The sequence below is a fragment of the Chiloscyllium plagiosum genome, chromosome 16 (genome assembly GCF_004010195.1).
Source record: "Chiloscyllium plagiosum isolate BGI_BamShark_2017 chromosome 16, ASM401019v2, whole genome shotgun sequence".
In the NCBI taxonomy this organism is placed as follows: domain Eukaryota; kingdom Metazoa; phylum Chordata; class Chondrichthyes; order Orectolobiformes; family Hemiscylliidae; genus Chiloscyllium; species Chiloscyllium plagiosum.
Genome location: NC_057725.1, coordinates 28,980,119 through 29,003,409, shown reverse-complemented (window position 1 = coordinate 29,003,409; position 23,291 = coordinate 28,980,119). Strand labels below are relative to the sequence as shown.

Here is a 23,291-nt window from a genome sequence, read left to right as displayed (position 1 = left end):
ACTAATGTGCTTTAGGGAAGGAAATCTGCCATCCTTACCTGGTCTGGCCTACATGTGACTCTAGAACCACAGCAATGTGGTTGACTCTTAACAGCCCTCTGGGCAATTAGGGATGGGGCAATATATGCTGGCCTAGCCAGGGACACCCACATCCCTTGAGTAAATTAAAAAAAACATAAAACAGCAGCAACTAATTTTAAACTTTTTTTAATATAAAGCTTGAGAGTGCATTTCATTAGACACAAGTGCATTAGTGACAAACTATGAGGATTGGCACTGCTTTTTAAAAAATATATTTACGAGACAAAGTTAATTAACTCGGCACATTTAATGAACAAATAACATGGAGTCAGTAGTAGTGGACACCTAATTACAGAGTCAAAATATCCACTCCCCTTTCAAATAGTTTTCTTTGCTAAACTGACGAGGAAATAATATTGGTTCCCTGTCGATGGCAAGTTTAACCCGATCTTATCGGGAAGTTTTCTCAATCCTCCCCCTCCCACTAATCCCCCTCCTCGCCTGCCCTTTGTTGTTGAGAGTAGTTGACCGACGCTTTGAATGACCAGGGATAAACAATGTTTTTTCCTGTGAAGGGGTTTCCTTGTGTCCTTCAGACAAGTGGCGCAAATCTTGCAGGTAACAGCGGGCTATTTTCAGCATCTTGGTAAGCGTGTCCTTCAATGTCTCTTGTTGTCCAGCTCCTTATGGAACCAATAAAAAGAAACACATTTAACAATTGTGATAAAAATTGCATTAACATTTGCAGCATAGGCACAGCTCATTCATAGAAATGCTCAGATCAGTGCTGAACATAAGGCTCTCACCAAATCTCTTCAATTCATCCTCCCTTCAATACTTTTTGCTCTCATGTACTTATCCAGACTCCTCAAGAGTGGATCTGTGGATTTTGCCACCATACGCATTTTTGTGTAAAGAGTGTGGAGAGGCAATATAAACAATGGAATAATTCCAAACAAAAACGGAGAAACACATAGAAAAATCTTTGAAGTTAACATGTCAGATTGACAGGGCTGTTATAAAAAATGGAATATTGGTCTTTATAAAAAGTGCAAATACAAGGAAGTAAAGCTATCTTTTTATCAATCACTGGTTAGGCCCCTGATGGAGCAATCCGCTCAGTGTTGGACATCACCGATAAGGAGCTGAAAATGTGTTGCTGGAAAAGCGCAGCAGGTCAGGCAGCATCCAGGGAACAGGAGAATCGACGTTTCGGGCATAAGCCCTTCTTCAGGACTTATGCCCGAAACGTCAATTCTCCTGTTCCCTGGATGTTGCCTGACCTGCTGCGCTTTTCCAGCAACACATTTTCAGCTCTGATCTCCAGCATCTGCAGACCTCACTTTCTCATCACCGATAAGGAAGTGTGTCAAGGCTTCAGAGAGGTTGCAGAGGAGATGTGTTAGATTAATACCAGGGATGAAGGACTTCACAAGTATATGGAGATACTGGAGAGACTATGATTGTTCACCCTGTAATAGTTAAAGGCAATTCTTAATAGACATGTTCCAATTTTCTGATTGGCTTTCAAGGGGCAATCAAGGATAAACAACCAATGGACCAAGAATCCCCACATTTGAGAATGGACAAGAGCAAAAATATTTCTGGAACAATAAGGAAATTACAAATTGCAAACCCTGAGATGCAACTTTATAAGCACATCATACATGGAGCAGAACTTGGCTAAGTAAATGATAATGTCAGTATGCATTTATGAATAAAATGAAACAGGGCTGAATACCAATTACTCTTAATCCCATGTAATTGAGGAATCTTTTCATATCATTGCTAAGTTATGTTACCACAGGAGAGTTGAGATGAAGGCATACCAAGCATAATTCGCATCCAGACATAGAATTCCTGCCTGAAACACTCATTGTGGTGAAGACTTGGATCCAAATGGAACATTTCTTGATGACTTTGCGCAAGCGTTAAACACCCCAAGGTTGAAAGTTTTTCCTGAAGGTACCTGTTATTATCTCAAGGTTAATTTTGCAGTTAACTCCTGCTTCCAGTTAATACAGCTCTATCCTCAAAGTCAGGAACTCAGTTCAGAGTGCTTAACATCCAATGGACGCTGGTCCCAATATTAAAGTGCATTAATGGGTTTTAGATTTCAAATACTTGAAGAAGGAAATATAGCAGGGAAACAGAAGGGGTTTAGGACTATCTAGACAGTCCTTCAAATTAGCTGGTGCAGAAATATGGGTTGAATGGCTTCTAACCATGCTGCCCAATTCTTTGGCACCATATTGTGCATGTTTTTGTGCAAGGAAAACAAAGTGCAATTTGGGACTGGCTTGATTAGCAAAACAAACCTAGAAGAAACATAAAGAGCAGCCACAAAAACACCATCACCATCACATTCCCTACCACGCCACTCACCATCACTGTCTTGGGATAGTAACTTCATTCTTTCACTGTCGCTGGGTTAAAATTCTTGAACTCCCTTCCTAATAGTCCCTTCATCCTAAAGACTGCAGTGGTTCAGGAAGGCAGCTCATTGTCACTTTCTCCAGGGTAATTAGGGTTGGGCAATAAATGTTGACTTAGCCAGCGATGCCCATATCCCATGAACAAATTTTTTAAAGCTGCTATGGGACAGAATAAAAATTCGATCAAGACTTTGGTTATTTTCTGAATTAACTTGTTTGGGGTTGTTGTTGTGACTGGAAGCACCAGCACTTGTTGCCCATGCTTAACTGTATAAGATAAATGCGAGTTACCTTCCTTAATATCTCCCAATGTGGCTCTGTGTCAATAACTGGCTGATAACTACACCTATGAATCACCTTGGTGCGTTTTGCATATTAACAATATGTTCCTTCATGTTTCATTTCAACTTGGTGAAGGAATATAGTTCAGCGTATGGATGGTGTGTGACTTGACGGGAGGTTGCAGTTGTTGGTGAAGTTCCGATGCATTTGTATATACATGACTGGGAAGAAGCTCTGAGAGTAGCACTTTGGTTTCCATTAGAAACAGTGGCTCAGTAGCACCCATTCTGACTGAGCTGGCTGAGACCTGACAGACATAACTGCCAGGTTAGGCCTGGAACACATGGGGAGAAAATGAAAGGAAAGGGTAAGTTTCGTGACTTTGCCCTCACAAATCTGTTATCGCAGTGCAACTGTCTATGACATTGCATTGCATAGAGTATTATGTTCATATAAAATTGATTGTTATAGAATCATTAAATCTGTAGTGTGCGGAGGCAGGCCATTAGGCACCTCGAGTCCACACTGACTCTCCGGACAGCATCCCACCCAGACCCAGCTTCCTATCCTATTCCTGTAACTTGGCATTTTCCATGGCTAATTCACTTATCCTATACATTCCTGGACACAATGGGCATGTTAGCATGGCCAATCCTCCTAACCTGTACATCTTCAGACCTACTCACCACATCTGTTTGAGTGTCTTGAGTCGTAGCTCCCAATGGAAGTGTGCCACATGATGTCTAATGTCATGTCCATGCAGGATATCTCAGATTAATGTCTGTGTTGAGACCCTGCCGTACCCCATATGAAAGCAAGACTTGTGGGAGTATGTAGGGCAATGGATGACTCTTACTGCGTGTTTCAGACATTTTTGTTTTCTTTTGTGCCAGCCAACGGTTTTGAGGTAATGATAAAGCATAGCCACACCAACTTAAACCAACCATAGATGGGTGTTGGTCAGCTCAGTTGGCTGGATGGCTGGTTTGCGATGCCAATAGCATGGGTTCAATTCCTGCACCAGCTGAGGTAATCATGAAGGCCTTTCCTTCTCAACCTGTCCTGCTTGCCTGAGGCATGGTGGCCCTCAGGTTAAACCACCACTGGTCGTCTTTCTCAAATGGGAGAGAAACCCTACTGTCCGGTGGAACTGGATGACTTTACCTTTGTCCTTCCCAGTGATGAGGAAAGGTTTTGCTGCAATATGTAGATCAGGATGCTGCCTTAGCACTCACAACTCGAGTAAAGAAAACTTTTATCCCAATCATTGCTGGCTGTGGGCCAGTACAGAGTTGAAACTAGTCCAATCATTGAATACTTCAACTCTTCTCTCAAAACAGGATTGATGCAGAGAGCTGATTTTGCAATTATCATTAATCATAGGAGGTTTTGATAGAGAAAAAATGCTTTCATTGGCAGGAGGTTCAGTAACCAAAGGACATACATTTAAGGGAAAAGAACCAGAGGCAAAATTAAGAATTTTTTTTGTAGCAAGTGAAAGCATGGCAGAAATAAATTCATTAAGGAATTTGTTGTTGCTTTTGAATCAACCTGTTCAGAGATGTTATCACACACCTCTGGATTCAATGAGGAATTAGATAAATGCTGTATGTGAAAAGATCTGCAGGGATTTCGTGAGAAAGCAGCAGAGGAGTGGGACTAATTGGCTTGCTCTTTCAGAGAGTCAACACGGAACAAGATGGGCTGAATGGCTTTCTTTTGTGCTGTGTAATGCTATATGGGGCATGGAGATTGATTCACAGCTGGAGGTCACATTAATTTTCACCAGTACATTGAGACACCTCCTGCCTCCAACAGGACAGTGTGGTGGGTGCAGTGGCCAGGAAGTTCTGGAGTTGCATATCTAACCCCACTTGTTCTGTAAGGTCTTCCTTCATCACAGTTCGATCAGTGGACTGGAGCCCCTAAATGTCCTCTGAAGTCATCCAGAAAGTCACTCAGCTGTATAAACAATGGCTATTCCTGGGAGAGGTGCCCTACCACCATCTTCTCAGGGCAACTATGGATGAGCAACTCCAAATGTCGCCCGCATGCTAAGAAAGGATATTAAAAATAAAATAAAAACAGGTCATGGAGATGCGTAACAAGAAAAGAAAGTTGTCTAAGACAAACCACCACAGAAACTCAACAAGATTAACTCCAGACAAAACAACACAAGAACCATCGCTAATCTTTTGTCAATTGAGTCAGACTTTGTACAAGTTCATGCTTTGAACAGGTTACAGGATATAACTGAAGAGAAAATCTGTCAATGGATGAGTGAACGAATAAAATATACTGTTGTGACTTAGACTAACAGGAGCAGAATTCTACCAAGTTGTCAAGTAACTGCAGCACAAGATACATGCACTGATTAAAAAAAAACTCAGCAAAGGCCAGTGCAACATCTAATGACCACAGCAAATAAACCTTCAACTGTCCTTGTAATCTCAATTCCTCATCATCATTGACAGTGCTGGACTGTATCCTGCTTTGAACTGACACTTAATTCTGTTTCAGAGGAATGGGAAAATTAATCCCATCTCCCATATTCTCCACATTAATTCACTTTGTAGTAGCTCACTGGGCAATGCAGGGTTGACACCTGTAGGTGGATGCATTCTTTGATGGTTCCATCATTAGACTGAATAACACTGAGTTGCTCTTTGTAAAATGGAGTAGCGTAGCTTTACAGGGTTTGCCATAATTTGTAGTTACAACATCGTTCTCAAACGATTGAGAAGTGCTAAGTGTACTGCATGGATGTATCAATTATGTCAAAATTCAGATTGTCTAGATTGTATGAAACTGAAGAGTAGCAGGTAACAAGACCAGTCAGATTTACTGTTCATCATGAGAATCTGCTGTGATGTTTCTCCGGCATGTTGTGAACTTCAGGACCTAGGAGAATAATTTTTTATTCTTGAAGACTTCAGGGCAATCCTAGAGGATAGCAGACCCTAATGACAAATCTAGATTAGGGTGATATCAGGTTGTGCTATTTTCTGCCATTAAAAAAGTGTTTGTTGAGTTAAACCATCATTATTCCATTGCGTTGAGAACTCCAATACCGATGATGCGAGGTTGTAGGAAATTCCAGAGCTGGGATTTCTTTGAGGGTAGACAGAGGGGTAGATTATCTTCCATCGTTCATGTTTTGGAGAATGTTGCAAATCACCTGCCTCCTTAGAATGATACAGCATTAGAAGAGGCCATTTGATCCATCACATGTGTACCAGCTCTTTGAAAGAGCTCTTCAATTCTTTCATTTTACTCTTTTATTTCTTCCATTGGTCAAAAAATGTTTTCCTTTTCAAGCCTTTATCCAATTCTCTCTTTACAATTACTACCAGCTCAAGGGCTATAAGTCTGTGTTCCTCCCTCACTGGTCTTACACACATCTCCGATTTTCATTGCTTTACTACTACTAGTGGCTTTGCATTCAGCTGCATGGGCCTTAAACTGTGGAATTCCCTCCCTGAATCTTAAAACTTCTCAGTCTTCCAATGTGATACAATATTTCTTAAAATCCACAGTTCTGTCTCAGACGTGCATCACCTGTCTCAATGTCTCCTCATATAGCTCGCTGTCTCTGATCAAGTTCCTTGGAAGTGGCCTGCAGGCCCATGTAAAGACAAGTTATTATCGGATCCGTTCCGACCTACCCTTCCAGGTGGTGTAACCCAGATTACAGCAACTCACTTCATAAATTTTCTTGTGACTGTTTTGCTGATTACCGAAACTGTGTACTCTGGATACTTACCCTCTCTACTTGTCTTTTTGTGAATTGTGATCCAGGTTACACATTGTTTGTGCTTAAAATATTAAAATATCCTCTACTTGCTGTTACTGATCATTACTTTATCTTGTAAATAAAAAAAACTGAAGTTGTAATTCAGTGCTGAAAAGGTAATATTGAGAGTGGAGACGTACCTCTTCCTATCGATGAACTTGACCTTGTAGTCCTCTTCCCTTCTGCTCCCTTTGTGTCAGGTGCTTTTTTCCCATTTAGCTTTGTCGTATTTTCCACAGTGGCTGCCTGAATGGAGTGTTTGCCTGTGGATATATCACAGAACAGACCTTGATATAAACATCAATAATATTTCAGTGATTAGGGGTTCAAGTCCCATTCCTAAGATTTCAGCACTAAGTTTAGTCTGACACCCCAGAGCTGGATGGGTGTCACAAAGTCAGAGGTAACATCTGATGTGACTAGTTGTGCTGCGCAAGGATCTCTATTGAGGCTTCAACTATTCACCATATTCACTAACAACTTGGATGATGGGTTACACAACCACATTTACAAGTCTACTAGTGGAGGAAAAGAGAGAAAGCCTTGCATTTATATTGTGTTTTTCATAGCTTCCATTGGGCATCTCAATGTGCTAACTACACAAGGTCCCCAGTTTACAAAAGTCCAACTTACAAGTGTTCATACTTACGAACACAACCCCTTAGAAGGATGTGATTTTAAAGTTTCAACATTTGAACATTTCGTGCACTTATAAACAGCTGCTTTACACTGTCCTGCATTGTTTTTCAACTTGTGAACAAATAGACTACAGAATGAAACCTGTTCACAACCTGGGGATTGCCTGTAGTAATATTTGAAGTTTAGTGACTGTTGTAGGAAATGCAGCATTCATTTGGTCAGCAAATTCCCACAAACAGCAATGTGATAATGATCAGATAATTGTTGTGTTGATTGAATGATAAGAACTATGCCTTGCTCTTCCTAGAAATTCTGCCATGGCAGCCATTACATTCAGCAGGCCTACAGATCAGGCTTTGGTTTAATGCCTCATCTGAAAGGTGACCCCTTTGAGAGTGCAGTTGTCCCTTGTTACATACGCATAGCCTAAAAATTAAATTCAGACCTTTAAGAAATCAATTTAGGGAAGCATTCCAGACAAAAAGTGACGGAAGTTTGGAACTTAATTCTACAAATGACAGCTGATACTAGATTACCTCTTGATTTTAAATTAGTTTTTCACTTATTTATTTGTTTGGGAAGAACTGAGCATTTCTGGCTAATCTAGTGTCTATTGCCCATCTGTAAATGGCTTAGAGAAGTTAAATTTGAGCCACGTTCTTGAACTGTTGCAGACCTTGGGTGTGGGCTCACCCAGTGGTTTTAGCACGTTCCAGCATTTTGACTCAGCCAACAGTGAAGGAATAGTGATATCACTTAAGGTCAGGATGGTATATGGTTTAGAGAGAAACTAGCAGCTGGTGATGTTCCCATGCATCTGCTGCCTTATCCTTCTAGGTGGTAGAGGTTGCTGTGCATCAGTGGTGAGGGAGTGAATATTGATGGCAGTAGATGTGATATCAATAAAGTAAGGACCTGTCTCCGTGCTATGGGACTCCAAGAAAATGGGGAAGATAACTGAAGGCTCTGCTGGAGGAAACCACTTCAAACATTTCTTGGCAGATATCCTGAGCTCCATGACTTCTGTATCCCCCATAGTGTCAAGCTTTTTGATTGTTGTTGCAGCTGCACTTATCCAGGGAAGCAGAGCATATTCCATCACAATCTTGACTTGTGGCTTGTAGGTAATGGACAGTATATAAGGAGGCAGGATTTGAGTTACTAACTGCAATATTCCCAGTCTATGACCTGCTCTTCTTGTAGCCACAGGATTTAAACTAGCTGGTCCACATTTACAGAGAAGAACTCAATGATGTTAATGCCATTGAACGCGACAGGTTCTTCTGAGCTTAAGCTTTTTTAGGGCTATGGAGTTAGGTTACAGATCAGCCAAGACCTCACTGAATGGCAGAACTGTGTCTCCTTTTGTTCGTATGTTCTTTTTTGAGGAGATATCAAACCAAGCTTCATCTTACTCCCAGGTGGATGTGAAGGGTCTTATGCAACTATTTCAAAGGAGAGCAGGTTTATTTATTTCTGTTGGTGCAGACCAATACCTACCACCCAACAAAAATCACAAATAAGTGGATTACCTGGGCGTTTGTCAATTGCTGTTGCGGGAGCTTGCAAATTGGTTGTGTTTCCTATAACACAATGACTTATGTTTCCTGTTTTGTCTTAAATTAAACTGTCGTCAAACCTTTTTAAAATGTCAGGTAGATAAATGTACATTGTCTATCATATAAACAAGAGGAGGCCCTTTTGGAAAGGAAGGGAAAGATGAAGAGGAAAGCAGAGGGTTTCAGGGAGTTCCGAAAATGGGGAAGATAACTGAAGGCTCTGCTGGAGGAAACCACTTCAAACATTTCTTGGTGGATATCCTGAGCTTGTGAAAAGGTTCTAGGTGATTGCAAATTTTTGTCTTTATTTAAAAACCTTCATTAAATTTTTTCCAAGGGAAAATGCATGGGAATGGAAAGGACAAAAATTGGGCAGGACTGTGGCTCAGTGGTTAGCACCGCTGCCTCACAGTACCAGGGTCCCCGGTTCGATTACAGCCTTGGGTGACTGTCTGTGTGGACTTTGCACATTCTCCCTGTGTCTGTGTGGGTTTTCTCCCACGGTCCAAAGATGTGCAGGTCAGGTGAATTGGCCATGCTAAATTGCCCATAGTGTTAGGTGCATTAGTCAGAGGGAAATGGGTCTGGGTGGGTTACTCTTCGGAGGGATTGTTGAGCCGAAAGGCCTGTTTCCACACTGGAGGGAATCTTTAAATATCATTTAAAATAAGGATTAAAGAATACACAAGGTGTACAATTTAGTGTCCTGATTGTATTATTAGCTCTTGTCAACATGGCTCCATGGGAGGGTCAAATGCTATAACCCTAGCAAAGCAGATATAAATGGAGATGTGACTAAAGTCCTATAAATGTTTCATATTGAAGTGGTAATTCTTGCATGGCTATAATAGCTAACAAAGAGGTTTTCTATACAGTTAATGACAATAGTTGATAGTTATGCCAAAAATGATATATTTTATGGTCATACTGGGTAATTTCAGGCAAGAGCAATCTTCTCTTTCTATAAAAGTAGCTTGGGCAAAAATTCTGCCAATCTTTCTACTACTTTAAAAAGTGCTGGAGCAAAGGTTAACACCAGGGATTGCAGAGTCAGCGTTTTTTTATACAAGGAAGAACATGTTTATTTCTTTAACATTGTGAACTTTCATTTAAATAAAAAAATGTATTAAGCTTCACATGACCAATTTTGCATAGTGGTCCTTTGTTCTTTGTTATCTCCATATCGATCGACTGTGGACGTGCAGATATATGCACAGAAATGTAGTGGTGCAGACAAAACCACAACAGAATCTTTGCACTGAATTATGATAATAAAGCTGAACTTCTCGTATTGTTTGCATCTGTTCTTCACATGGATGAGTGGCAGCAAACATATATTAAACTACCTGTGCTTAGAAGAAATATTGTGAAGTTTATGCTGCTGCCTATGAATTAGACATAATATAGGAAGCATGTTGCTTTGTAAGTAAGTCTTGTTTCAAAACAGCAGTGAGGAGATATTGAGACAACCAGGAACTCCTCCAGATATTTTTGAATAGAAAGAACTTTAAGTTCAAATTCTCCAAATGCTTTTTTCTCAAAACAGAGTTTCAATAAGGAGATTTGACAGCTCAGTCTTTGTTCTTTAAAGAATTGTAAGGAATCAAAAAAACAAAACATGGTTTACGAAGATATTATTGCAAATCGTACCCAAAAAGAACTTGCAACAAGCTCATTCCAAAATTGTATAACATTTGTGCCAGTTTTTTTCCACATTCTTAAATCAGGATTTGGACATTGATGGCAAGGCTGCCATTTTTGACATCTGCGTTTCCTTCAGAAGGAGTTGGTGGGCTTTCTGGAAATGCTGCAGTTTATGTAACAAAGGTATACAGGATCTTGCTAGACCACATTAGAGGGCAGTTACGAATTAACTAGGTTGGTATGTAACTGTAGCCAGACTGTTTAGGATTCCCAGCCCTAAAGGATGTAAGTTGACAGTTTGTTTTTAAAAATGACAATCTGACAGCTTCATAGTAATTTTCACTACAACAGTATTTTATTTACAGATTTTAAAAATGGAATTCAATGTTTTAAGTGCCACGGTGTGGACTGAATTGAGTAAGAATAAATGTTGGTCTGGGCATCAAGGGAATTTCCATGCTCTTCTTTGAAAACTTGCTGTGGGATCATTTGGTTCAATTTAACAGGATGATGGGAATGAGATGGCAGATTAGATGAAAGAGAATATTCACCTTATTCACATTTCTCTTGTTGAATGGGAATAATTTGAAACGTTTAATTATGTATATATTTACATAATCTTCACAGGATTCAAATAAGCTATTTGGATCAACTCGTTTTCACTAGTGCTTATTTTTCATACTTAATCCTATCAGCCAAGGTTCCTATTATTTTATTCTTGTTTACTAATCTAGTTTATCCTTAAACAGATCTATCTTACTAGTCTCTGCACCCCTTTGTGGTACCAATTCGGCTTTGTAGTGTAGTGGTTATGTTATTAACTCGTACTCACAAAGCTCTGGACTGCTGCTGTAGCCAAAGTATTTAAATGGATAGTCCACGTCAGTTCTGGTCATTGGTAATCCCAGGATATCAATAATGGGGATTCAGCAATGATAAAACAAGTGAATGTCAAGGGCTGATGGTTATATTCTCTCTTCTTGGAGATGGTCATTGCTTGGCACTTGTGTCGCATAAATATTACTACTCACTTGTCAGCCCATGCCTGGATGGTGTACAGGTCTTTTTATATTTTGTCATGACTACTTCAGTTTCTGAATGGTCTTGAATGGTGCTGAATATTGTGCAATCATCAGCAAACATCCCCACTTCTGACCTTATGATAGAAGGATGATCATTAATGAAGCAACTGAAGATGGTTGGGTTTAGTTTCTGAGGAATGCCTGATGAGATATCGTGAGGCTGAGATGACTGACTACCAACGACTATTATTATCTTCCTTTGTACCAGGTATGGTTTCAACCTGTGGAGAGTTTTCCCCAATTCCCACTGTTGAATGATGTTCACAACTACTTCAGAAACTATTGAAAACTTTTCTAACAGTATCTTCAAAACCCACAATTCTCTACCACCTAAAAGGACAAGAACCGCAAATGCATGAAAGCACCAAACCCACAAGTTTTTTAAGCAAAACACCATAGATCTATTTTGCTGTTCCTTCAATGTCACTGGGTCAAAATTTGAAAAATCTCCTTCCATAACAGCACATGAGTGTCTATATATTACAGACAGCAATTCAAGAATATATTCAGCACTAATCCAATCCAGAATCATTGATGTTCCACTTGCATACACTCAGAGGCCAAACTCCAAACCGTTGTCCACACGTCCATGGAGACATATGGTAAAATGGCCCTTAGGCTAAACATTCAGAAAACAAAATTCCTCTACCATCTTTTCTCGTCATGCAATTATCCCTCAACAATAAAGATTTATAGCAAGCCATTTTGGACAATGTGGATCAAATCTCATACCTTTGGACCCTCCTCTGAATGAAGGCAGACATAGACAATGAAACTCAACATCACCTCTAGTTGCCAGTATTGTCTTTGGCTGTCTGTAGAGCAGAGTATTTAATGACAAAGACCACAAGCCTATCACTAAGCTCATAGTCTACAGGGTGGCATATTACCCCCTGCCCTATACGAGCCAGAGACATGGAAAATGCACAAGAAATAAGTCAAGAATACTACCAACAATGTCTTCACAAAATCCTGCAAATCCATTGGTAGGATAGGTAGATCAATATCAGTATGATCTCTCAGGCCCACATCCCCAACATCGAGGAACTGAGTCTGCTCTGTACTACATCGCCACTGTTAGCCTGATTTCATGGTGAGGTCTATGGAATGGGTCTTGAACTTACAAGCCTGTGACTGAGGGGTGACAGTGCTCTCCACTGAACCATAGCCAATCTTTGGTAAAAATAGACTTTTGGAAAAAGTCCATTTCAAGTTGGAATAAATCAGTCTTTCCCACACTACTCCATAAATGGGTAGATTCAGTAATACTAAACAGCTTCCAGCTAATTTGAAACATTATATGTTCAGAAGGTTGATATCGCATCATGTTCTCACTAACCAATAACATAAGTTATGCCCCCGATTACAGAAAACACAATTACAATGATGAAACATGATAGTCTCCCAATGTATTAACAACAATGTTTTAAAAGGGCGCTTTTCTCATTTTTCATTGAATGCATTATGAAACTGGCTAGTATACAGAATGAATACTGTTTGAATAAACTTGTGTTACTAACTTGCCTTGAAGTAAATGGCTCATAGCCAACTCTATTCAGCAACAACACTTCAAACACAGGAGATGTAATCTCACCAAATACTTACTTTTAAGTTCCTTGAAAGAATTAATAAAAATTATGTGTAATGAATATTTAAAGTTATTTACTTGGCTGAACTATACTTACAATTAAAAGTATCTACCTTTCAAACAGATTCTTCTCAATCGCATATAATTGTTAGGCTGAGCGAGAGCTGTTTCACGACATCATTGGGGCGAGATTTCTCGCTAAGAAAGATGCAAAATATCTCATTGAACGATTTTAAAGGAGAATTTTACTCGCCATCAGGAATACGTTTAAGAAGATAGTTCATGTTTTAAAATGAATGCCTATCCCAGTTGGAAAGAAGAATTCTAGGAAGGAGATACGTCAACTCTGGCTAACCAGAGCAGTTAAGCATAGCATCAGATTGAAGGAAAAAGCACACAATGTGGCAAATGTCAGTACTAAGTCAGAGGATTGGGACAGTTTTAAAGATCAACAAAGGATGACTGAATAATAATAAAGAGGAATAAGACAGACTTTGAATAAATTTGCAATTACCATCAAGACTGATATGCAAAAAAGGAAATAGTGGCCAATATGAACATAGACCCTGTAGAGTGAGAGTCTGAGGAAATAATAATGGGGAAACCAGGAAATGGCAAAGGAGGAAATATTTTGCATCAGTCTTCACTGTAGAAGACATTAATAACGCTCCAAAAATAATGAATAATCAAAGGACATAAAGGGGAGAGGAAATAAAAACAATAACTATCAACAGAGTAAAAATACTGGGGAAATTTAATGAGGCTAAAGACCTGTACCTATCTCAATGCATCTTAGGATATTAAAAGAAGTAGGTATAGAGACAGTGGATGCACTGGGTGTAATCATCCAAGAATTCTTAGACTCAGAAAAAGTACCAGGGAATTGCCAGTGTAATATCTTTATTCAAACAGGGAAGGAGACAAAAAAACCCAATTAATTATAGGTCAGTTAGCTTAAGATTCACTTTTGGGAAAATATTAGAATCTATAATAAAGGATCTGGTGGATAGTGAAGAAGATTAACTCAGAGTACAATGGGACATTGATCACTTGGGCCAATGGGCCGAGGAGTGGCAGATGGAGTTTAATTTAGAAAAATGTGTGATGTTAAATTTTGTTAAGACAAACCAGGGTAGGCCTTATATAGTTAATGGTAGGGCCCTGGGGAGTGTTGCCAAACAAAGAGTCCTAGGGATGCAGATGCATAGTTCCTTGAAAGTGGAGTTGCAGGTAGATAGGTTGGTGAAGAAGAACACTTGCCTTCATTGATCAGAACATTTAAGTACACAAGTTGAGATGTCATACTGCGACTGCACAGGACATTGGTGATGAAACGATTAGCATCCTGCATAGCAGTTCCGGTCACCCTTCTGTAGGGAAGATGTTCTTAATTTGATGAGGCGCAGAAAAGATTTACAAGTATGTTGGCTGGGACTGGAGGGTTTGAGTTATAAGGAGAGGCTGAATAGACTGGGCCATTTTTCCCTGGACCGTCACAGACTGAGGTGTGACTTTATAGAAGTTTATAAAATCAATGGGGCATGGATAGGGGAAATAGCCAAGGATTATTTTTCTCTCTCTCAGGGTGGGGAAATCCAAAACTAGAGGGTGTAGGTTTAAGGTGAAAGGGGAAAGATTTAAAAAGGACCCAAGGAGTAACGTTTTCATGCAGAGGGTGGTGCATGTATGGAACGAGCTGCCAGAGAAAGTGGTGGAGTCTGGTACAATTACAACATTTAAAGGTATCTGATGGATATGTGAATAGGAAGGGTTTACAGGGATATGAGCCAAATGCTGGCAAATGGGACTAGGTCAGATTGGAATGCCTGGTGAGCAGGGACAAGTTGGACTGAAAGGTCTATTTCCATGCTGTATGACTCTGTGGTATCAAAGCATTTAGAAATAATGTACATAATATCCATCATCAAGCAGAGTCACCATACATTCATGCAGGGAAAAAAATGCCTGATAAACTTTTAGAGTCCTCTGAAAAGATAAATGTCAGGGTAAATAAAGGGTAAGCAGTGAGTGCAATATATTTGGATTCCCAGAAGGCATTTGATAAGGTACCACGCGTTAAGCTAGTTAATTTCTGAGATAGTTCATTAGCAAAGATAGAAGATTGGTTAATTAATAGAAGGCAGAGATTTGGGACAAAAGGTGTATTGTCAGGATGACAAACCTTAACTAGGGAAGTGCCAGAAGTATCAGTGCTGGGGCTACAATAATTACAACACATATTAATGACTTGAATGAGGAAAGTGAATGTACCGTAGCCAAGTTTGGGATGACACAAAAATAGTTAAAAATCACACAACACCAGGTTATTGTCCAACAGGACTTTAACCTGGTGTTGTGTGAATGTTAACATTGCGCACTTCAGTCCAACACTGGCTCTTCCTCATCACAAAAATAGTTGGGATGATGAATGGTGACAACAGGAAGGAGAGTCTGCAAAGAGACTGCATGAATGGCACATGGAAGTTAATGTGGGAAAATGTGAGGTTAAGTGCTTTGGCAGGAAGAATAGAGGAGCTGAATATTATTCAATGGAGAAAGACTGTGGACAGCTGAAGCACAATCCTTATGCATTATTTATACAAAACAAGCATACAAATTCAGCAGGTCAGAGGAAGGCAAGTGTACTGTTGGCCTTTAGTTTAAAGGAATGGAATATAAAAATAGGAAAGTCTTCCTAAAACTGTACAAGACACTAGTTAGAATACTGGTGAATTGTGGTCCCTCAGATGACAGGGTAAATGTGGAGAGCTTGGTTCCCCTTGTAGGAGAATCTAGGACCAGAGGGCATGAGTAAGGGGGTCACCCAATTAGAACTGAGATGAGGAGGAATTTCTTATTTTAGAGGGTAGTGAGTCTGTGGAAATCCTCACAGCAGATAGCTGTGGAGGTTGTTTTGATAAGTATAATATCAAGGCTGAGATAGATAAATTCTTCTTTAATAAGGGCATCAGGAGTTTTGACGAAAAAACAAGAAAGTGGAATTGAAGATTTAGATCAGCGATGGTCTAATTAAATAGCAGAAAAAACTTTTGGGCTGACTGGCCTCCCTCTGTCCGTACATCTTATGGTCTTGCTGTGGCCAAATATTTATCGTTTGATCAATGTTATTCAAACATGATTGGTATGTGTGGGAGTTTTCCGTGTGCAAATTGGCTGTCACAATGGACTACACCATAATAATGACTACATTAAAGAAAATGTTTCAACAGCTTTTGGGACATCCTGTGGTTGTGAGAGGCACTATTAAAGTGTGGGTCCTTTCCTCGTGATTCAAAAGAGTGAAATCATGTTCACTGGAAAAAGGACAACATCCTCTTGGTAACAAATAGCAAAGTCAAACATGATCCCACGAACCAGCAAGACAGAATGGCTGCAATTATTCATCATGAGACCCTTTTAATGTTTTCCTTCAGGCTCTCTTTGAATCTTTTCAATAGAACTGAAACAACAAAGGTACATGGGATTGCTACAGGGACATTCTCTCGTGTGCTGCTGTGCAATTATTCTGCTTTTCTCTGGACTTCTGATAAACAGTGCAGATTCCCGTGGGCCTCTCACCACAGTCCTGCTCATCGAGTTTTCTTCACATTTAGATCGCTTAAGGACCACAATCAGAAGAGTATAGGATTTCAAGTACTTTTGAAGGACCCGGGGGACTAGGATCACAATTGCAATGTCTGAGAGATTGTGAAATCCAAACTGAACAATTTGATCACATCTTTAATCTAAAGAGTGTGTTGTTCACAAAATAAAATTTGTGAATACTGCTTTGTTTTAATATCTTACAATATTCTGAAAAATTATGCTCCATAGTACCAGCACTTCTGAAGTGAAGCAATAGCAACCAAAGTGCTTCCTTTGCCATAACCTGTAGTGGATGCCTCAATTGAGTGGGTCATGGAGATGATTTGGTTTATACTCTGCCAAATAGAATTATGGATTCTGTTATTACCTGCAAAGTGAACATATGTTCAGCAATAGGAAAGACCTGCACCTCTTCGACTGGTGCTATGTAAAGGACCAGCCATGCAATTCCCAGGTAAGATGTTTTTGCCTTACTCTTGCTCTTAACATGTTTGTGGAAGTATCACAGCATGTTTTTGGAAGACCTGATTCTGAAGGGAATATGCCACATCCAGACAGGATGGTTGGGGAAGGGGTTAACGTCTCAGTCGACAAAAAGCCTGCTGAGCAATGGGTCTATATCTGCACTCCTTCTTGGGCTGCAACACAACAGAAACAAGGACTAAAGCTGTAGAGATGGCAAGTTATATGCAGAGGTAGTAGGAAGAGGGCTCCTCACAGACTATCTTTGGCTTTATGCCAATGCTGTTTTTGCAACATCTTGTGCTGTCGAGGTCCGTACATGCACTGTCCCCAAGGCTGCTTGTTCTGTATCACTAAGGCTCTTCAACTCCTTATGTAATGTCATTCTCCTTTATTTACATCTGTCTAGACTAGGTTTTCCAATACAGCTGTCTAATGTAGTGTCTGAGACCTTTCCCATCACATGTTCATTCTATACTGGTGTCTTCTAGTTTATTGATGTCAGGGTCATGTGATTGGGTACATCTCTTATTATACCATATCAACACATTATTAGTCTTCAGGGAACAAACATTCTTCTCCATCTCAGCCAGGAGCAGTCTGAACGACCTATATTTCAGATACAAAGTAAACCACTTCTTATAACAAACATGGGAGAGGATGGCAGTGCCAGTGGCCATCAAGGTTGCTGTCCCTGATTTCTCAACAAGCAGATCCTTATAGGTGGGACAGGGGGCATAATACACTTTTCACAATATGCCATTCATCTCTGCTTCAGGGTATATAGAGTCATAGAGATGTACAGCATGGAAACAGACCCTTTGTTTCAACTTGCCCATGCTGACCAGGTATCCTAAATTAATCTAGTCCCATTTGTCAGCAGTTGGCCATTATCCCTCTAAATCCCTCTTATTATATTCAGGTGTCATTTGTGGAACCATTCAGGGGCCTTTTAAATGGTGCAACTGTACTGGCCTCCACCATTTCCTCTGGCAGCTCATTCCATACATGCACTAACCTCTGGTTGAAAATATTACCCCATAGGTTCCTTTTATATCTTTCCCCTCTCGCCTTAAACTGATGCCCTCTAGTTTTGTACTCACCTGGGAAGAAACACCTTGGCTTGGGACGTTATTGTCTTTTGACTTAATAAAGAAATGGGCGCGTTGGTTTTGCTGGAGTAGCGATATTTCAAATGAGAACCATGTATTTCATGTTGTAGAAAAAAGCAACAGTGTCTTGAGGCAATGGCTCTGAAGCCTGGACCACTCAGAGTGAGCCTTTTAATACTCACTAGAGTGGGAGTCCAGCTCTTAACAGTTTTCTTCAAGCTCCATGAACTTGCTATCATTAGACAGTCCCTGCCAATGTGCATTCGGATGTCGGTTTGAAAAGCAGGGAGGAGGAAACATTGGAGGAGACACCAAGGGTCCCCATCATTTTTGTGGGCTGTCCACAATCAGTCATTGATTAGAGAGCCAGTGCAGATACATTGGGCCAAATGGCCTCCTTTTGTTCTGTAACAATTCTGTCATTCGGCTTTCCTAAAATGATGTCCAATTATCAGCATGACTCTGTAAACCCCCACATTTCAAACCATCTGCTGGCAACATCAGAGTGTGCTCTTGGCCAAAACCTGAAATTAAGCCCACAGACTAAGAACCTTTCCATAATAATGCTATTGCAGCAGCGGCACAGTAGTTAGCACTGCTGCCTCACAGCACCAGGGACCCAGGTTCAATCCCTGCCTGGGGCAGCTGTCTGTGTGGAGTTTGCGTATTCTCCCCATGCCTGTGTAGGTTTTCTCCGGGTGCTCCGGCTTCCTCCCACAGTCCAAAGATGCTAAATTGCCTGTAGTGTTAGGTGCATTAGTCAAGGGTGAATGTAAGGAAGGTCAGTGTAAAACTGCCAGGCCCCATAGATAGCTCAGCAGTTAGAGCATTGGTCTTGTAAACCAGAGATTATGAGTTCACATCTCACAGGGGCCTCTTTGCATTTAGCGCTGTTGCCAAGCTCCACTCAGTTCCAGCACTTGGTCATTGTCAAGATTTGGGTGTGAGACTGAGGTATACAATGTTCAAATCATACAACACCAGGCTATAGGCCAACAGGCTTTTTTTTGGCGCGGCCCGGTGGCTCAGTGGTTAGCCCTGCTGCCTTACAGCACCAGGGACCTGGGTTCGATTCCCGCCTGTCTGTGTGGAGTTTGCACATTCTCCCAGTGTCTGTGCGGGTTTGCTCCGGTTTCCTCCCACAAGCCAAGGATGTGCAGGTCATGTGAATTGGCCATGCTAAATTGCCCACGGTGTTAGGTGCATTAGTCAGGGGTAAATATAGGGTAGGGGAATGGGTTTGGGTGGGTTACTCTTCGGAGGGGTGGTGTGGACTTGTTCGGCCAAAGGGCCTGTTTCCACTCTGTAGAGAATCTAATCTAATCCAGCAACACATCCAATAATACTTGTAAAATGGAATGGACACCATTTCTGCATTCCCTCAGCATCTACCTTGCAGGTGCTTTGTCCCATCATAACAAACTGCTACCCCAGGAGTTGTGGCAAGGCTGGTGGAAGGCTGCTGACTTTCAATGGAAGAGGTCACAGATGGCCTTGCAGGATGTGCTCAAGGGTCAGAGTTTGGTCTTACCTCTTTCTCCCCACCCCCCCCCCCACACACACACACACACACACACACAGGCAGCAGCAACAGTCTGGGTTGGCTGCTTGGCAGACAACAGAAAGGTGGCATTCAACTCTTTAGAAATTAACTTCAGCAGGATAGGTTATTGTGGAAAATATTGGCAGGAAGGAACACCATTTGCTCCAGGTTGGAAACAGCAATGCATCCAACATTCTCATGAATAGGACACCATACAATCAGGAAAGAAGGATAAAGTAAGTAGGGAAAATGGTACTAATAATAAAGACAAATATGTAGAGTGGCATACTCCCATTTTGTACAATTGGGAACATGGGACAGACACTTTGCTATCTTCAAGTTCACTAAAGACAAAAACTTGCAGATGCTGGAATCCAAGGCTAGAAGAGCACAGCAAGCCAAGCAGCATCAGGAGGAGGAGAAGTCAATGTTTTGGAGGGTTACACCTGAAATGTTGACTTGTCCACCTCCTGATACTGTTTGGCTTGCTGTGTTCTTCCAGCTTCCTGCTGGTCTATCTTCAAGTTCACAGCTGTTACATATCTGTGTAGGTCTCTGTGTTTGTGTGAAAGGATGCACATCAAAGCATTTATATAAGTGAGTGTATATTGAGACCAAAAGACATTAAAAGCTGGAGTACTCATTTGACATATCAAGTCTTTCGCCATGGATGATCTGAGAACTCTCAACTCTGCTTTCCTGCCTTTTCTATATAACCCTTAGTTCCCTTACTAATTAAAAATCTGTCTATCTCAGGCTTGAATATACTTAATGACCCAGCTTCTATAGCCCTCTGTAAAAATAATTCCCAGATTTACTACCTTTGCAGGGCGAAATAAATCCTCACCTCTGTCCCAACTGGGTGACTCCTTACTGAGTTTGTGCAATACATACCTGTTCACAGATTTCTAGATCTAGTCTAAGTTATAGCTTGCATAGTTCTAGCAAGACATTCCTACTTTTATACTCCATTCCCTTTGAAATAAAGGTCAACCTTCCATATTACCTGCTGAACATGTATGCAAGTTTTTTGCAATTTATTCTTTAGCAGCCCCAAATTCCTCTGTGCTGCAGCTTTTTCCATTTAAATCATATTCAGCTCATCTGTTCTTCCTGCCAAGTGCATGACCTCACATTTTCCCACATTACATGCCATCTGCCAACTCGTTTAATCTGTCTATAGAGTCTGCAGAGGGATGAGTCTTACTCACCACTGGCTCAAACTTTGTGTCATCGTCAGACTTGGATATGGTACATTTACGTTCTTCACCCAACTCATTAATATATATTATAAATTATTGTGGCCCTAGCACTGATCCCTGTGGTCCACCACTTATTACAACTTGCCATCTTGAAATGTCCCAGTTATCTCAACTCTGACTTCCATTAGTTAGGCCAATCAGCTATCCATGTTAATATACTATGACGAGCAGCGTATGCTCTTATCTTATTAAGTAGCCCATTGCTTGGCACCTTATCAAACCCGCTTTCTGGAAATCCAAATATATTACATTTACTTCTTCCCCTTTATCTATTCTGCTTGTTACCTCAAAGAATTTTAATAAATTGTCAAGACATGATTTCCCATTCATGAAGTGATGTTGACTCTGCTTGATCATATTATATTAATACCTTGCTATTACATCTTTTATAATAACAGATATAAAGCTACCTGGAGTATAGCTACCCATTTCTGTTTCAATCTCTTTTGTATAAAGGGGTTACATTGGTGGTTCTCCAACTCCCCCAAGAACGTATCTTTGTTGTGAGACGTGAACTTTTTTTTAAACATCTGCCATTGTTCCTAAACCATTAAAACATCTGACCCCATCCACTCCAACTAGCTGTGCTCTCATTCTTTTGTAAATTTTACCCTATTTATGTACAGCACAGTTTTTCAAACTCAAGTTTCTCCCTTTCAAACTAAGTACTAAATTTTACCATATCAATGCTTTCTAGGTGACATTTTACTCGAAAAATATTTATTAAATCTGCCTCATTACACATTACCAGTTCCAAAATAGCCTGATCCCTGGTTGTTCTAGGAAAGTGTCTCAAATGCATTCTATGAATTCTGCCTTTTGCCTTTGCCTGGTAATTTGATTTTCCTAATCTACATGAAGATCAAAGGCATGCATGATTGATGTCCTTTTCACACAACCTCATTATCTCCCAATTTTTTTCTGTCCCACTGTTAGGGACCTACAGGTTACACTTGCCAGTGTTGTCTTCTCCTTGTTTTATTTATCTAAATAGATTCTACATCTTCCCATCTGCTTTTGCTTCTTGCTACCGTACTTATTCCATCTTCTACTAACAAAGCTACCCCACCACCATATCCTTCGTGGTTGTTCTTTTGAAAAGACACATATGGTGTAAGAGGGGGAGGTGTGGCATTGTTGGTCAAGGACAGTATTACAGTTGCAGAAAGGATGTTTGGGGACTCGTCAACTGAGGTAGTATGGGCTGAGGTTAGAAACAGGAAAGGAGAGGTCACTCTGTTGGGAGTTTTCTAGAGGCCTCTGAATAGTTCCAGAGATGTAGAGGAAAGGATAGCAAAGATGATTCTCGATAGGAGTGAAAGAGACAGGGTAGTTGTCATGGGGGACTTCAACTTTCCAAATATTGACTGGGAATACTATAGTATGAGTACTATAGATGGGTCAGTTTTTGTCCAGTGTGTGCAGGAGGGCTTTCTGACACAGTATGTAGACAGGCCAACAAGGGGCAAAGCCACATTAGATTTGGTACTGGCTAATGAGCCCGGCCAGGTGTTAGACTTGGAAGTAGGTGAGCACTTTGGTGATAGCGATCACAATTCTGTTATGTGTACTTTAGTGATAGAAAGGGATACGTGACTACCACTGGGCAAGAGTTACAGCTGAGGGAAAAGCAATTATGATGTGATTAGGCAAGATTTAGGAGGGATAAGATGGGGAAGGAAACTGCAGGGGATGGGCACATTAGAAATGTGGAGTTTATTCAAGGAAAAGCTCCTGTGTGTCCTAGATAAGTATGTACCTGTCAGGCAGGGAGGAAGCTGTAAAGCGCGGGAGCTGTGGTTTACGAAGGAAGTGGAATCTCTGGTCAAGAGAAAGAAGGCGGCTTATGTTAGGATGAGATGTGAAAGCTCAGTTCGGGCGCTTGAGGGTTACAAGGTAGCCAGGAAAGACCTAAAGAAAGAGCTAAGAGCCAGGAGGAGACATGAGAAGTTGTTGGTGGATAAGATCAGGGTAAACCCTAAGGCTTTCTATAGGTATTTAGGGAATAAAAGAATGACGAGAGTAAGGCCAATCAAGGATAGTAGTGGGAAGTTGTGTGTGGAGTCAGAGGAGATAGGGGAAGTACTAAATGAATATTTTTCGACAGTATTCACTCTAGAACACGACAATGTTGTCGAGGAGAATACTGAGATACAGGCTACTAGACTAAGTGGGATTGAGGTTCACAAGGAAGAGGTATTAGAAATCCTGCAGAGTGTGAAAATAGATAAGTCCCCTGGGCCGGATGGGATTTATCCTAGGA

At 40.7% G+C, this 23,291-nt stretch overlaps 1 protein-coding gene across 4 annotated transcripts in view; it reads right to left on the bottom strand.

Annotated features, from left to right (window-relative positions):
- Positions 1–222: 222 nt before the first annotated feature.
- si:ch211-266k8.4 (TBC1 domain family member 10A) overlaps positions 223–23,291 on the bottom strand; it is a 111,071-nt gene continuing 88,002 nt past the window's right edge. For 3 of the 4 annotated variants that reach the window (XM_043705639.1, XM_043705640.1, XM_043705641.1), the window contains exons 11-12: positions 6,672–6,794; positions 223–704 (exon numbers count right to left, since the gene is read on the bottom strand). In XM_043705639.1, coding sequence (XP_043561574.1) covers positions 472–704; positions 6,672–6,794 — 356 coding nt within the window. In that variant the 3' untranslated portion in view covers positions 223–471. The remainder of the gene's footprint in view (positions 705–6,671; positions 6,795–23,291) is intronic. The other variant, XR_006313924.1, reaches the window with a different exon arrangement.